This window comes from Typopeltis vanoorti, chromosome 8, assembly GCF_054136105.1.
Source record: "Typopeltis vanoorti isolate ZY-2024b chromosome 8, IOZ_Tvanoo_1.0, whole genome shotgun sequence".
NCBI classification, from domain to species: Eukaryota; Metazoa; Arthropoda; class Arachnida; order Uropygi; family Thelyphonidae; genus Typopeltis; species Typopeltis vanoorti.
This window is the reverse complement of record NC_143556.1, coordinates 15570295-15587383: the sequence shown is the minus strand read 5'-3', so window position 1 is coordinate 15587383 and position 17089 is coordinate 15570295. Positions and strand designations below refer to the sequence as shown.

The 17089-nt window shown below is 38.7% G+C and overlaps 1 protein-coding gene across 1 annotated transcript in view; it reads left to right on the top strand.

Annotated features, from left to right (window-relative positions):
* Window positions 1-2071: 2071 nt before the first annotated feature.
* The window catches only part of LOC150103757 (uncharacterized), a 45992-nt gene continuing 30974 nt past the window's right edge, over window positions 2072-17089 (top strand). Inside the window, exon 1 of the mRNA XM_090397025.1 lies at window positions 2072-2317. Coding sequence (XP_090253151.1) covers window positions 2198-2317 — 120 coding nt within the window. The 5' untranslated portion in view covers window positions 2072-2197. The remainder of the gene's footprint in view (window positions 2318-17089) is intronic.

Sequence of the window (17089 nt, the reverse complement as noted above, 5' to 3'; positions counted from 1 at the left end):
CTGCAATGTCAGAACACAAAATACTGACAGCAAAACGTTTATGTCACTATGCAGCCTTGCTAAAACATTATTTCGATGCCAACTACAGGACAGTTAGAAATACAAACCGTATATCAAGACCTCAGACTACTAATTATATCACATATAAATACAATAATCACTACGGAAATGCCACGCGAAACTTTTACATCCCAGACATGATAAACAAAGTACCTTTTGAATACAGAAACCTTACAAATTACAATAGCCTGAAAAGAGCTCTAAGGACATTCTACAAACAAGAAACACGCACCCAAAATACCATAGAAAACACAATGTATTCGTTCAGGCTTCCTGTTCAGCGACGCATCAAGACATTCCAAGTTATTGTGTGTGTGTGTGTGTGTGTGTGTGTGTGTGTGTGTGTGTGTGTGTGTGTGTGTGTGTGTGTGTGTGTGTGTGTGTGTGTGTGTGTGTGTGTGTGTGTGTGTGTGTGTGTGTGTGTGTGTGTGTGTGTGTGTGTGTGTGTGTGTGTGTGCGCGTGCGTGTGAGTGCGCGCGCGCGAATTTCTCAATCACAGATTTCGTAGCTTCCCAACACAGCAAAAAAAAAACAATACATAATAACCAACTGGTGTCATCCTCAGATAAGCTTACATATAAGCTTCGAGGATGAAAGCAAAGAAATTAGTTCTCATTCAAGATGTATCATATGTAACCAAATGCATGTAATGTACGTATCACATGAAAACCAATGTATGTATTATGTGTAAACCAATGTACATAATGTAAATATCACATGTAAACAAATATAAGTAATGTATCATATGTAAACAAATGTATGTAATGTATATAATAATTGTAACAAATGTATGTAATGTATATAATAACTGTAACAAATGTATGCAATGTAAAACAAAAAAAATTCTTTTAAATCTAATTCATGAGTTAACACCGTATGTTTGTGAGAATAAGGAAACATAATATTTAGATTGCATATGTGTAAATACTGTTGTATAATCACACCTTTTCAAACTTGAAAAAAAAATAGTAAACTACAACATGTAATATTATACAACTTATGTAACTCTGAGCAATATAATTGTAAATTATTATTATGATTGTTATATAAATTTAAAAAAACTGTTATCATCATTACTATTTAAATCTCATTATATGTAGCATAAAGTGCTGAACCTTGTAAAATAATATACTGAATAGATGATCATTGTACATATGTAAATATTTGAAAGAACAATAAAAAAAAATAATAAAAATTATAAGGTCTATGTAGCCCTGCAGAAGCAGCATTTGTATTCATAGAGCTAGGCTGTCGAAGAAAGCCGTTCGAATGCTGTCGCTGACAAGTGCCTACTCCCTGTAGGGAATGAAAGGACTTTGCAGGTTCTAATTAATTAATTCTTATTAAGGCCAGTAGCTCAATGGAGGTGACATTTGCATCTTTTCTGCTAGACTACCCGAAGATGGACTTAAGTTCAAGTCAAGTCGCACTAGAGGAACTTTTTTTTTTTCCTAAGCCTTTCTTCGATTTCCGAGTTAGTCCTTCTCTGGTATGGGCCAGCGGGTATTTCTCCCGTGAACTTAAGAAAATCGACCTTAGAACGCACACTGTTACAGCAATAAAATATATCGTGTGACGGTTAAAGACCACGAGATGTCAGTACTTGTTTGGCCAGTCTCCTTGTTCCTCTCTCTCTTACAAGGAGTGTCAGTGAAAGCTCAGTTTCAATTGCTGACTTTCTTCCTTGATGCCGGTTAAAAATTATTGATAGTTTTAGGCCTGCTATTTCTGATTGGTTAACGGAGACTGAGTAGGCAAACTGCTCAATCAGTCTCCGAAAGTTAGATAGCGCTACAACGGTCTCGCCTACTCCCTATAAGGGAGTAAAAAGGCGTTCGCAAATAGATCTATTTTATATATTATATACTGCATCATGATTTATTTGCTTCAGCAATAATCATAAACAAGCACAACCATCTCATCCGCTATGTTATGTTCAGAATGTTTTAAAATAGAAGGGGGAGCCACTGTAGTCACTTTGAATATATCAAATATTTTGAGTTCGGCGGGATGAGGTTTGTTTTCAATGCGCGCAGCTTAATCGTTTTGTATGTATAAGAGAATTTTTCGTTGTTAAGTCGTGTCGTACTTTTGCGCATGCAAACGAACGTTGTGGCACTTAATATTAAAAATAAATATGTCACAAGAATTTCATGTAGTCCGTTGTTATTCTTGTGAGATTTTTCAAGTTCAACAAGTAAAAAAAGTTAATAAATGGATATGTAAAGTATGCGGAGAAAAGCAGTCTATTAAGAAAGTGAGCTTATACTTTAATCATTATGTTATACTTGAAAAGAAATTCTATTATTGTTTTAAATCCTTACCCATGGGACGACAAGCAAACTATTCATGAAAATACTTCATGAATATACTTAGAAACCAGCGGTAAAAGTTTCTGCACTTTGATAATTGTAAAGCAATTATCAAAATAGAAAGTAACATAAATATGAATGAAATGGAATTGTAATTTAAAACAAGTAGCCGTTACCATCGAAATCATTAAATCGAGAGAGAGGGGGAAAAAAAACAACAAAAAGAACACTACAGTGGTGAAATTAATTTGAACCAAGAGTTTGAGTGCCTATTGTATGGCGGTATTATTATTATAACACCTCCAGGGAGTCGAAAGACTCATGGAGGGAGGGCACCTACTCTACAACTCTCTGTCTCCACCACTCATTCTACCAACTGTAACCACCTACATCGTCTACACCAATGCAGTCTACCGCCGGCCACCACCATTTGTATTTTCACAGACAATCACAAACATCCATGCCTATGGCAGGATTCGAATCCGCGGCCTTTTGGCTGGAGAGCGGACTAGGAAGACAGTATAATTTATTATTATTATTAAGGTTATGGCTCATGGGAAACTGACTCTCATATCCTTTTCTACAAGGCAATAGTCAGAATTGACTTGAATTGAGGAATTGGCTCAGTTGTTGATGTCACAGTTTGATGTCTGTTTTCTTCAAAAATTATTGGAGTAGGGGAGAAATGAATTCTTCCATGCATACTACATATTTCAGTATAATTTCATGATATTTGATTTTTCAACATTGCAGTTCCTCCATTTGTGTACATAACAGAAAAGTTTGTTAGTAAAATACAAGGTTCACTTTACCAAATTCTATCACAGTGTGCTAGAAAGGCCTGTCTGTAAAAGAAGTATGAAAACATTTCATGATTCTAGTTGCTCTTACTAACTCCTTGTATATGTATACATATAAATATGGATCCAGTTGTTTTATCAGGTCCTTATTTCATATTCTCAGACAGCAATAGTGCAATCACAAACAAATTCTGTTTGATTGGCATGACCTGGTTCAAATCCTATCAAGGATACAAGAATCAAAGGGATTTTCATGAAATGAGTAGCCATTCTCATACATACATGACAGGATTTTTTTTTCCTTGAAGGAACTGAGATTTCTTCCTTGTAAAACAAAATGGATTGACACATGCACTAGAATGTATGTGTGTGGAGATTGTGTACTTATATGCCATAGTCAACTTTGTCATGATTGTAATCATTCAGTTCAAAATCCTGACTTCCTACAAAGTGAACCAATGAATCCAATAACATGCGTTATCAAACATAATTTGAGGCAGATCAAAGATGCTGAAGGAAGAGTATTATGGAGGGATGTGGACATAAGAAACAGATGGAAAATATACTTTGAGGGACTTTTGAATGAGGAAAATGCAAGGACTCTCAGAGGAGATGGGCAGCCTTCTGAGGGGATGGTGCAGAATATCAGTAGAGTGGAAGTGACGGAGGCCATGAAGAGGAATGGAAAATTGGTGAGCCCCCAACAGAATTCCAGTGGAGGAATGGAAGGCACTGGGGGAAGAGGGAATTGACCTGCTGTGGGACCTGTTCATGAAAGTTTGCCAACAGGAAAATATACCCGAGGAATGGAGGGAGAGTACTCTTGTCCCCATCTACAAGGGTAAAGGGGATGCACAAGACTGTAAAAATTACAGAGGAATAAAGTTGATGTCCCACACAATGAAGATCCTAGAAAGGGTTCTTGATGGTAGATGAGGAAGGAGGTGGAGATTGCAAAGGAACAATTTGGATTCATGCCTGGTAGATCAACAACAGATGCTATCTTTGGGTTATGGCAGATGATGGAAAAATATCGAGAGAAACAAAGGGAGCTACATCTGGTATTTATTGATCTGGAGAAAGCATACGATAGAGTGCCAAGGCAAGAAGTCTGGAGGTGTCTGAGGGAGAAGAAGGTGCCGGAGAAATATGTCAGGTTGGTGCGGGAAATGTACAGAAATGTGAAGACAAGTGTTCGGACCTGTTTGGGACAGACAGAAAGTTTTCAAGTAACAGTTGGCTTGCATCAAGGGTCAGCATTAAGTCCGTTTCTGTTTAATATTGTGATGGAGGTGGTAACAGAGGAGGTGAGAGAAGATGCGCCTTGGACAATGTTGTATGCAGATGACATCTTGTTGTGTGTAGATTCAAGAGAAGAAGTGGGAACTAAACTGGAAAGATGGAGAAAAGTACTGGAAGAGAGAGGTATGAGACTGAGCAGAAGTAAGACAGAGTATATGTGTTGCGCAGTCGGCAGCGGCCAGGAGACAGATCTGGAGCTGGAAGGAAATGTCATCAGGAAGGTGAGAGACTTTAGATACTTAGGTTCAACAGTGGAAGAAGATGGAGGAGCTGAGAAGGAAGTGGGATGCAGGATACAAGCTGGTTGGAGGAACTGGACGGAGATGGCTGGAGTGTTATGCGATAAGTGGGTGCCAATCAATCTGAAAGGCAAAATTTATAGGCCAGTAGTGAGGCCAGCTGTGACATATGCTATAGAAACTGTAGCCCTGAGGAAAAATAACATCAGCAGGATGGAAGTAGCAGAGATGAGAATGCTTAGGTGGATGTGCGGTGTGACCAGAAAGGATCGTCTGAGAAATGACTATGTCAGGGGAACAGTGAAAGTTACGAACTTAGGAGCGAAAATACAGGAGGCAAGGTTGAGATGGTTTGGTCATGTGATGAGGAGGGAGGACGAATATGTGGGAAGAAGGGTCATGCAGATGGATGTGCAAGGTGGAAGCGTGGGCGGCCAAAGAAGAGATGGAGGGAGCTGGTAGAAGAGGACTTGAAGATGAAGAACTTGGATGTGGTGACAGCCCAAGACAGGAAGGTGTGGAGGAGACTCATTACAAACAGTGATCCCCACTTAAGTGGGAGAAGCTGCAGAAGAAGAAGAAGATCAAACATAATCAGAATATATGCCACTGCCATCATTCAATCAATAGGTAATAAAATATAATAGTTTGGTATATTAATGCCACCTACACAAGTGAAAACAATCCATTTAAAGGAATTTAAAGTTTGGTGTAAGATTACTGACCTGCTTATTGGGGGTCTTGAAGTGACTTGAAAATATTCCATGATTGGTTTTTCCAGCAGGGTTTTGAGATTATGTAATAAATAAAAATTCTAACCTCTGTAGCTTATCCAGTTAGACGAGGCCCTTTGGTTGGAAAGACCTTGGTTTGAATCCCATCTAGGACACAATTTATTTTTTTTTATTTAGCAACTGATATGGAAAGTAATAAGAGAAGAAACAGGTGGAACTATTACATAAAACACAAAAGGTATCAAAGTTTAACAGATTCTGAATCCACAATAAGGCTTCAGGTTTAACAACAGAAAAGTTTATATAACTTCCAGAATAAGCGAACACAGGGGGTGAAGTCACTAATGATATGGTTAATGGTCTGGGCTAAATTGCTACAAACACAGTATGGAGAGTCAGTCCATTTCTATTTGTGAGGCATTTATGTTGGAGGTTTAATAGAATATCAGCACTGAGAAAGAATTAAAACTAATTTTAATACTTCCAATATTATGTCTCTGTCACAGAGACATCTTCAGGGATTACAAAAAAACTTTTTGTAACGACACACACAAAACAATACAATAGTGAGTGAAACTAAAGTCTTATCTAGGTGGTGCGCCCTCTATGGGCATTTGCAGGTGGCCTAGGATGTAAAATCTTTGATAATTAATGTTTCCCAAATTTTGGGAAGTTTAATGCAACCGTATTTGTTTAAATTTGGTTGATTGCAGATTCAAATTCAAAGAATAGTCTTTCTTTTTTGGAATTTACTGTGGTGGAGCATGGTGGCTTTTTCCAGTAGATCCTGTAGATTGACCATAATCATGATTGCAGATGTATGACTTGTGTTCTTCTAATCGGATGGTTGCCGATCTACCTGTCTGTCCAAAGTAAGGACAGACAGGTAGATCACCATACCTTACATCACCATACCTTACATCCGTGGTACATCTTTCTGATGTACCATGGATGTAAGGTATGGTGATGGCATTTCTGAAGTCCTTCTGAAGAGATGATCGGGGAATGGGGACCAACTTGATTATTTTTTTAATTCTGTAGTCACTGTAGCCATTGGAAAGGAAGGTGTTGTGTATATGTTTGAGTTCGGTTGAAAGGGCAGTTTCACTGGAACAAAAATTGTGGGCTCTATTGGTAAGAGTTTTAATAATGCCGTATTGCTGAGAGAGGTGGTGGTGGAAGAGTTTGTGAAGCCTGTATGAGTAGGTTTTCTATATACAGAGAAAGAAAGGCTACCATTAGAAGGCATGTTACTAAGGTGTCTAGGAAGGGTAAACTATTGTTATTTTCCTTTTCCATCATAAACTGGATTCTTGGATGTAAACTATTGAGGTGACTGAGGAAGGAATCTAATGTGTCTGGGCCATGAGGCCAAATAGAGAACACATCATCTACATATCTTAGCCAGATAGGTTTTAGAAGGGAAGCATCTATGACTCGTTTTTCAAAATTTTCCATGTAAAAATTGGCAAGAGGGGGTGAGAGGGGGAACCCATGGGAGTTCCTTCTATCTGTTTGTAGATTTTGTTCTTCCAAGAAAAATAACCAGAGTTGATGGCAAAGGAAAAGAGCTCTAACATATCAGAAGGAAAAACGTTTTTTAAGAGTGTTAAGGTGTCAATTAGGGGAATATTGGTAAAAATGAGATGGTGTCAAAGCTGACCAATATGTCTGTATTATTTAAAATAAGATTTTCAATTAAATTTTTAAAGTGGGTAGAGTTTTTACATGAGATGTGGTAAGACTAGTGAGGGGGGGTCAAAGAGTTAGCTAGCTGCTTTGACAATTTATAGCAAGGAGCATTGGTGGCATCTACTATAGGTCTTAGGGAAGAATTAGGTTTGTGGATTTTTGGTAAACCCTATATATATGGGGGGGACTCGTATATATGGTTTGAATCAACCAAATTTAAACAAATATGTTTGCATTAAACTTTCGAAAATGTGGGAAACATTAATTATCAGAGATCCCTCTTTACATCTTAGGCCATCTCAAATGCCCATAGAGGGCGCACCACCTAGATAGGATTTTAGTTTCACTCACTATTGTATTGTATTTTGTGTGTGTGTGTTACAAAAAAGTGTTTTGTAACAATTTTTTGTAATCCCTGAAGATGTCTCTTGTGACGGACACGAAATTTTGGAAGTATTAAAATTAGTTTTAATCCTTTCTCAGTGCTGATAATATTCCATTAAACCTCCAACATGAATTCTTCACAGCACTTAAGCCTCAACACACAGATTGTAAGGCATTTGTTTGCATCTCATTATAGCAGCAATATAACACAGTGGTGGAACTGTACTCCAGGAGATTGATGAGGCCAGGGATTTGGGAGTGTTGGTGGATAGGGAATTGAAGTTTAGGGGGCACATTGCAAAAGTGGCTAAATCATCATCATCATCATCATCAAATTCCTGCCATTTACCCTCAAGGGGTGTGCAGGATATGATAGTACTACATGAAAAAAATTACATCATTATTAATTTCCTATCTACAATTTTCCTCCAATATCAGTCTGTTACTTGTCAACACTCCAACATTATCAGATCTTATTTTTCTATCGTCTAAAGCACTTTATACCATATCAATCCACCTATATCTTGGTCTTCCTCTGGGTCGTTTTGCTGCCAACCTGGCAGAGAACACTTGTTTTGCTAATCTTTCCTCGCCCATTCTGTTTAAGTGACCATACCACCTGAGATTAGCTCTGCTAATGCATTCCTGGATGCTGACAATGTCAAGTTCTTTCCTAATATCCTCGTTTTTAATATGATATTGCCATTGATGCCATCTGTTCACGCCTATAATCTTTCTCAGGACTCGCATATCTGTGGTCTCTAGTCTTTGGTCAAGTATTTTACTTCTGACCCAGCTCTCAGATCCATAAGTTAAAACTGATTTGAACACTGTCTTGTATACAGCTAATTTAGTGTTCCGACTAATTTCTCTCTTATTCCATATGAATTTATTCAATTGACTTTCCACCATACCAGCTTTGCTGATTCTGTTGTCTATTTCTATATTTAATTTACCATCTTCAGTTAAAATCGTGCCTAAATAGCTGAAATGTTTTATTGTTCCACAGGTTCTCCATTCACAACACAGTTGACATTTTCAATGATTCTGCCTATTTTCATTGCCTTTGTCTTTTTATTGCTGACCTTCATACCATATCTATTACAACAGCTATTCAATTTAGTCAGAGAATCTTGCAGACTTGTAGCAGATTTATTTAGAAGTATAACATCATCCGCATAAAGCAAAGAGCTGACATTAACATCTCCAATTTTGATATGTTTAATACCACTTTCCTTCATAATGTGATCCATATAGATAATGAATAACAGAGGGGATAATGTACATCCTTGTATCACACCAGATTTAACATTAAACGATCTTCCTGTACTTCCTTCAATTCTAACTGCTGACTTACAACTCAAATAAAGACTAAGTATTGCTTGATATAATGCCCCATTGACACCATATAACTGCAGCGTATTGAATAGCTTCTCTCTTGGCACCTTGTCATATGCCTTTTCCAAATCGACAAAACTTAAATACAGATCTTTGTTATATTCCTATGCTTTCTCGACTATTTGTCGTAAAGTGAAGATCTGATCCTGACAGCCTCTGTTTGACCTGAATCCAGGTTGTTCTTCACCAAGCTTTTCTTCCGCAATTCTTCTCAACCGTTTCTCAAGTATACTTGCATAGATCTTGCCAGGAACACTCAGTAGGGAAATACCTCTGTAATTCTCACATTCAGTTTTATTTCCCTTTTTATATATGGGTACTATGAGAGCTCTACTCCAATCATCGGGAATTCGTCCATCTGTCCATGCTTTCTGAACTATGCATGCAGCCACTGTAAGACTCTTATACCACCATACTTCAGCATTTCTGGTCGAATATCATCTACTCCTGCTGCCTTTCCACATTTCAAGCCTTTGATGGCTTTTTCTACTTCAAGTATGGATATGTATTCCTGACTGCATGCCTGGTTAGTGTTTTTTACCACTGTGCTGTCATCACTGCTTGTTTCATTTAGCAGTTTTTCAAAGTAATTACTCTTCTAGGATATCTTTTTCTTCCATTTTCATGTCACCTTTATCATCTCTAATTCCTTTTATAGCATTCTTTCCTCCATTCTTAAGCTTCTTCAACAACCTCCAGAATATTTTGCCACCTTCTTGATATTTATTTTCTATATTCTTGCCAAAGTCCTCCCATGACTTTTGTTTAACTAGTTTTACACAGTGTTTAGCATTCTTGCATTTGTCTCTATATTCTCTAAGAGCACAATCAGACTTATTTGACAGGAACTTTTGGTATTCTTTCTTCTTTTCCTTCACTGCCTCTTTAACTTCCTGTGTCCACCAGGGTGTTCTGATTTTTTTTTATCCTTACAGACAACCTCACCACATGCCTCTCTGGCAGAATCAATCAATGTTTTCTTCAGAGTTTGCCACTGAATCTCCAAGGTTTGATTCCTGTTCTCAAACTCTTGCATTTTTTGTTCAATAATCTTTGTGTATTTTAGTCTACAGCTCACATCTGAGAGCTGCACAACTTTTATTCGCTTTAAAACTTTCTTACATGTTATTCTTTTCAATATGAAATTCAATTTTATTTTGCTCAAGACTAAATAGTGATCACTTCCAATTTCAAATCCTCTGTACACTCTGGTGTTCTGCACCAGGGAGAAAACATCACTATCAACAATAACATAGTCAATGAGACTTTTTCTTATTCCTAGCCTCTTCTCTCCATTTGAATTTGTGCACATTTTTATGTTGGAACATGGTGTTAGTAATAACCAGTCCATGTCCTGAGCAGAAATCGAACAGATATTTGCCATTATTATTAGCTTTGCTCTTTTCTCCAAATTTTCCCAAAATATTTTTGTATGTCTCACAATCATTTCCTACTCTGCTATTTAGATCCCCATCAAGGACCAACTTTTCATTGTATCAGTTGCTTTTTCTAAAGCCTCAAAAAATTCCTCCACTTCTACCTTAGTAGAACCTTCTGTGGGACCATAGGCACAAATAAGTCTCATTGTCCAGTTCCCCATTCTCATATTTGCCCACATTACTCTACTTGAGACTGACTGCCATTCAAGAAGATTAGCCTCGTATTTTGTGTTGAATACTATGGCTACTCCTTCTTTTCCTTGATTGTCATTGCCTGAATATAACATTTTGTATTTATTGCGACTATATATATGATTAGATTATATATATACGATATATATGATAGATTATATATATACGATATAGATATATAGATTATATACATCTATATATCGTATATAGATATATACGATAATATAGATTATATATATACGATATATATGATTTAGCCTCTATATATATATATAGTGGCTAAATCAGCTCATCAAATCACTTGGCTTCTGAAAAATACTTTAACATGCAGAGACAAACAAGTTATTGTTCCTCTGTATTAAGCCTTGATAAAACTCTATCTGGACTGCTGTGCCCAGTTATGGGTGCCAGGGTTTCTTTGTGATGGGGAGGAAGGTGAGAGGATCCAGAGACGAGTGACCAAGATGATAGCTGGTCTGTGGAATGAACCTTATGAGAATAGGTTGAAGATTTGTGGGTTGCAAAAATTGGTCAATAGGTGGAAAAGGGGTGATATGATTGAGACATTCAAATTACTGAAGGGTTTCTATAAGATTAATCCAGAAGATATTTTTGAAAATAGGACTGGTGGTGGGAGGACGAGGGGCCATGCATGGAAGCTGGGCAAGGGTGTTAGAGATAAGTTTTTTTACATGGAGAGTAGTGAATGGGTGGAATAAGCTGCCAGAGTCTGTTGTGGGTGCTACGACCGTGAATGAGTTCAAGGCAAGGTATGATAGATACTGTGTGAATGTCGAATAGTTGCTTTTGACATGTTAGGGCCTCCCTTGATGAGTCTGTCGACTCCTAGGAGTTGCCCGGAATAATAATAATAATCTCCTATGCCCTACTCTAATAAGTGTAGACCATATATGTATTGAAAGATCAAAAATTCTATAATTTTGCAGTTGAATTAAGAATAGTGACATGTAAGTTAGAAGTGTGTTTCTGCCACTATTTCCAGGCAGATATTATTATTATTATTATTATTATTCAGGCCTCCAAGGAGTCAAAAGACTCATCGAGGGAGGTCCTTCCAAAAACATAAAGTCTGTCAAGACTCATCGAGGGGAGGTCCCCCCCTGAGAAACACAAAGTCTATCATACCACTCTTTAAAGTCACTGACCGTTCTCGCTCCCACCACTCCATCAGGCAATGCATTCCACGGCTCAACCACCCTCCACACAAAGAAACCACCCCTTACCCTCTTGCTCACAGTTTCCTTTCGTAACTTCCAGGGATGGCCTCTTGTCATCACTCCTTCCTGCTGATCAACCAAGCGAAAGAAATCCCCAATGTCAACCCTGTAACCACCTCTCAACAGTTTAAAAGTCTCAATCATATCACCTCTCCTTCTTCTATCCACCAAACTCTGCAGTACACATTCTCTCAGCCGATCCTCATAACTATCCTTGTACAGTCCTGAAACCATCTTTGTCATCCGTCTTTATATCCTTTCCACAGTTAATTTCTCCCCTTCAAATCCTGGGGACCAAATCTGAGAACAATAGTCCAAGTGTGGTCTGATCAGAGACTTATACAACGGAATGATAACCCTCTTATCTCTGCAGGTCAGCGTCCTTCTCATAATAGCAGCAATCCTGTGTTACCTTCACCACCTTTGCAGCATATCCCCTAAACTTCAGGTTTCTATCAATCATCAACCCCAGATCTCTTGTCTCCCCTACTTCCTCCAGTATAACCCCTCCCATAGAGTATGCAGCATCCCATCGATGTTTCCCAAACCTCAAGACCTTATATTTTGCTGCATTAAACTGACACCCCCATTCATTTGCCCATCTATCTAGCTTATTTAAATCCTCTTGCAGGGCTACCACATCTGCACTATTACTAATAATCCTTCCCAACTTCGCATCATTCGCAATCAACCGAATATCCCCCTGCAATCCACTGGCTATGTCATTGATATAAAGGTTAAACAATATAGGTCCTAGTACTGAGCCCTCTGGGACCCCACTTGTAACCCTCTGCCTCCTGGAAACTGTTCCACCATACACAACTCTCTGATACCTATCAGACAGCCAATCCTGAATCCAGTTGACCAAACTGACATCCAGACCCATGTGCTGCAACTTAAATATCAGCTTATCATGTGGCACCCTGTCAAATGCCTTCGCCAAGTCTAAGAAAATTGCAGTATATGCCTTTCCCTCATCTAATGTTCTTGTAACTTTATTATAAAAGGCTAGCATATTGCTAAAACAAGAGCGTCCTTTCACAAATCCATGTTGATTCTCACGGATAACATTACCCTCATCTGGCCAATGCTGTATATGGTCCTTCACTACTTTCTCCAAGATCTTAACAACTACTGCTGACACACAGACTGGCCTATAATTAGACACTTCCAGTCTGTTACCACCCTTATGCAATAGCACTATCTTACCTTCCTTCCATTCCCTGGGCACCTTTTCCACAGCCAGACTTTCATTGAAAAGCCAGGTCAAAAGGCACTGTCAATTCCCTAGCACATTCTCTCAAAACTCGTGGTGAAATACCATCCAGTCCCACAGCTTTACTGACATCCAGAGTACTCAGTATCTGAAACACACTCTCCTCCTGTACCTCCAGACCTCGAACCTGCCCAATCCCTCTAGCATTAAAACTGACTCCTCTAGGATGAAATACTCCAATAAAGTGTTCATTGAACAATTCCACTATGTCCTCTGCATCAGTCACTCTATTCCCATTTTTATCCCACAATATCATTCTTCCACAGTCATTTCTCCTCCTACTGGCCACATAGCTAAAAAATTCCCTAGGATTTTCTTTGGATATTAGGGCCAATCTCCTCTCATATTCCAGTTTTCCTTACCACACTAGTCACCCTTCTGGCCTGTGTCTTATATTCCTCATGCATCTCTTCACCTGTCTCCTTATATCTCTTCCATAGCCTCTTTTTTGCATGCAATTCCTGTTTAATATTGTTTGTCATCCACTTTACTCCAAATTGCGTCCTCTTCTTCACTCGTGGTATACAACTTACCATTGCTGATAACAAATATTCTTTCACAATTTCCCACGCACTAGTGATATCCCGGCCTTCCAATTCCTCCCTCCATGAAACTTCCCGAAGTTGACGTCTAAGACTATTATAATCACCTGCCTTATAATTCCACATAAGTTCCCGTCTCTTTGATTCTCCTGCATGTCTATTCATTTTCCAAGTCAACACCATATGATCACTCTCTCCAACTTGTGGGAGAGACGTCAACTCAGTTATTATCAACTCTTCTGATGCTATAACCAAATCCAAAACTTTTGAACCTCTTGTTCCCTCTGTTACATGTTGCCTAAGACATTTGTCCCTCAAGAATTCTAGAGATTCCATTCCCCTATTGCTACATGCATCTTCCTCTCTCCAATTTATACTACTGAAGTTAAAATCTCCCATAACAATCATTCTTCTTGCACTTGCCAAACTTAGCTGTCTAAACATCTCCTAGTCCCCATCCTCTGTGCTCCTGGGTCTGTAGCAACACCCCACTAAATATCCCGTCTTGCCTACCTCTACCTCACACCATACGCTCTCAAAATCATTCGTCTCACTTCCTTCCAAATTCTCCACTCTTAGAGGACATAGGTCATCATTTATCATAAGCAGTACCCTACCACCATGCTTTCCCCTTCTATCCTGATGAAAAATGCTATACCCAGCGACTTCTATTCCTGTTGTTATATCCCTTTCTGTCAACCACGTCTCAGTGATAGCAATAATTTTTGGCCAGGCTGATGCTATCTGTGCCACCAATTCCTCTCCCTTATTCCGGATACTCCTGGCATTAGTATAAATCATATAAATACCATTGTTTCTATACCCTGCATTATCCCTTCTAGACTCCACTGGGCTCAGTGTTACCTGACATTGTCTCCCTTTTCCCAAGTATCCATTTCCACAAGAGGCCACCCCTGCTATCATCCTCCCTGGGACACACTGACTCATTCAGAACAGCAATCTCTCCAGATGCCTACGTCCTTCCTCATTCAAATGTAAACGGTCTCTCGCATACGATTCCTCTCTTTCCTCAAACGCACTCCAAGCATCCACACATACCAGTCCTCTCTTGTCACACATTCTTGCTATTATGCCATTCAATATCACCGCTCTTCTGCTCAGCTCATCATTATCATACCTAGGCAACACGCACACTATTTTTCCTCTCTCTGTCTTCTTCCGTACAGTCTCAAGCAAAAATCTGCCCGACTTACATTACCACTCAAGTCATTCGTTCCTACCATCACAATCATGTCATCCACCCTTTCACCTCTCTTAATTGCCATAGCCACCCTTTCTATTGTTCCTCCTGGCAAACACTCCTCACGCATCCTATCTTGAACACCATGGATCATTGAGTCGCCATACATTATAACTCTTACCATTCCCTCTCTCCTATTGTTTCCATTCTCTCCTCTTCTTTCATTCCCATACCTCTCTCTTCTACTCTTTCCATTCTCTCTTCTAGCACTCCCATACATCTCTCTCATTCCCTCTCTCCTACTGTTTCCATTTTCTCCACTTCTAGCACTTCCATATCCCTCTCTCATTCTGTCTCTCCTACTACTGTTTCCATCCTCTCGTCTTCTAGCAGTCCCATACCTCTCTCTCATTCCATCTCTCCTACCGTTTCCATTCTCTCCTCTTCTAGCACTTCCATATCTCTCTCTCATTCCGTCTCTCCTACTGTTTCCATCCTCTCGTCTGCTAGCATTCCCATACCTCTCTCTCATTCCCTCTCTTCTACTGTTTCCATTCTCTCCTCTTCTACCACCCCCATACCTCTCACTCATACTCCCTAAATTCTCTCTCTCTCTCTCTCTCCTACTCTGATTCGCCTTGCATTTATCTCTTCCATTCTCCTAATCTTATCTTTCATACTTCTGCTCTCATTCACAAGACATTCCACCTCCTCTTTCAACTCATCTATATCCCTCTGCAGGTCAGTCACTCTTAATCTAAATTCACTCTCCCAAACAAAACCATCTCCTAAACTTTCACAGTCACTCACACCTTCCACACTATCAACTATTATTTTCTCATTCTCTCCTATCACACTACTTGTCTTCCTACATTCATTCCCCGTTCCTGGAGCAACAAAGTCGGATATCGATATATCTAATGTACTTATTTCCTAGATATGATATCAAAGACTTTATCACAGCAGTTTTCCAGGCAGGTTGTCTCTGGATTTCAATCTCTGAGTAGCTGTGTGGCATGGGCAAGTTACTGTTCTCAATAATTTTATTCCATAGGTTGTCCAAAGCTCTTTTTTTTTTACCCCATAATGGAGGAGGAAGAATATTACTGAATATTAGAAGCTAGTAAGTTTATGTTGATTTTATTATTCCAGGGATAAATCTCATGGCTTGCTTGAGATGGACATCAATCAGTAAGATGTGAGCACTTCCAAGCCACACTGAGGACAGTTTTTGTTGTGGGATACTCTAATACCAAAGCTGTTATGTATAAAATACTAGCATCTGCACCCCATGAACAACCTGCTAGTTTTTGCAAGATGTTATTTTGAGTTTTTAATTGCCAGCAATCTTTGCCAAGTGATTTCTGGAAGTCCATGATCTGTTAAGTGTCATTCCAAGATACTTTGGGGTTCTATTGCATTTTAGCATGCTGTTTCTAAAATAGACTTTTGAAGCATAGTTTGATCTTTTATTTAAATAGAAAGCAGTGACTTCAGTTTTCCACAGATTGGGTTGAAAGCACCAGTGTTTAAAGTAGTTGTCAGGTTGGTAACGTAAGAAAGAAAGGAAGAAATAATTTTTTGTGCATCTCTTTATGTTGGAACATGGTATTAGTAATGACTAGTCCATGTCCTCAATAGAAATCTGTTAGATACTTATTATTTGCTTTGCTTTGCTCATTTCTCTAAAATGGAGGTCTTTTATTATTTATTTCACCAGCTTTGAACCTTAAGTGACTCTCTCACGTTATTTTCTTCTATACTCTTCTTAAGGTCTTCTATACTCAGTAGTATAGATGAAGCCTATGGTTGGAAAGATCTGGGTTTGAATCCATCTAGGACACACAGAACTTTTATCCGGGATTTTCTTCTGAAGGTGAGTTAGCCAGTTTCAATCCTTAGTTTTTCATCTTGCAATCAGGCAAACCAGCTAAGAGAAAACATGCACTTTACATACAATCAATACTTACAGGCATACAGTTAACCAACTTATCCTAGAATTATGGTAACAAAATTCAAGATTACTTAGAAGGTTGAGGACACTTAAATGTCTGCTGGAACCAGTGATGGTAATGATTCTCTAAGGGCATGTTGCCTGACTTGTCAGATACTTTTATTATGATTTTGTCTTTTTCAGTATTGCCTGTCTAATTTCTTGAGTCCGAAGTTAGAATTTTTCTATCTTTGCAAAGTCGCAACATACTTCTGGTTTGCATGATGTTGCACTTTTCTAAAATAATACTTATATATTGAGTCACATATTAAATGTGCTCAGCATTG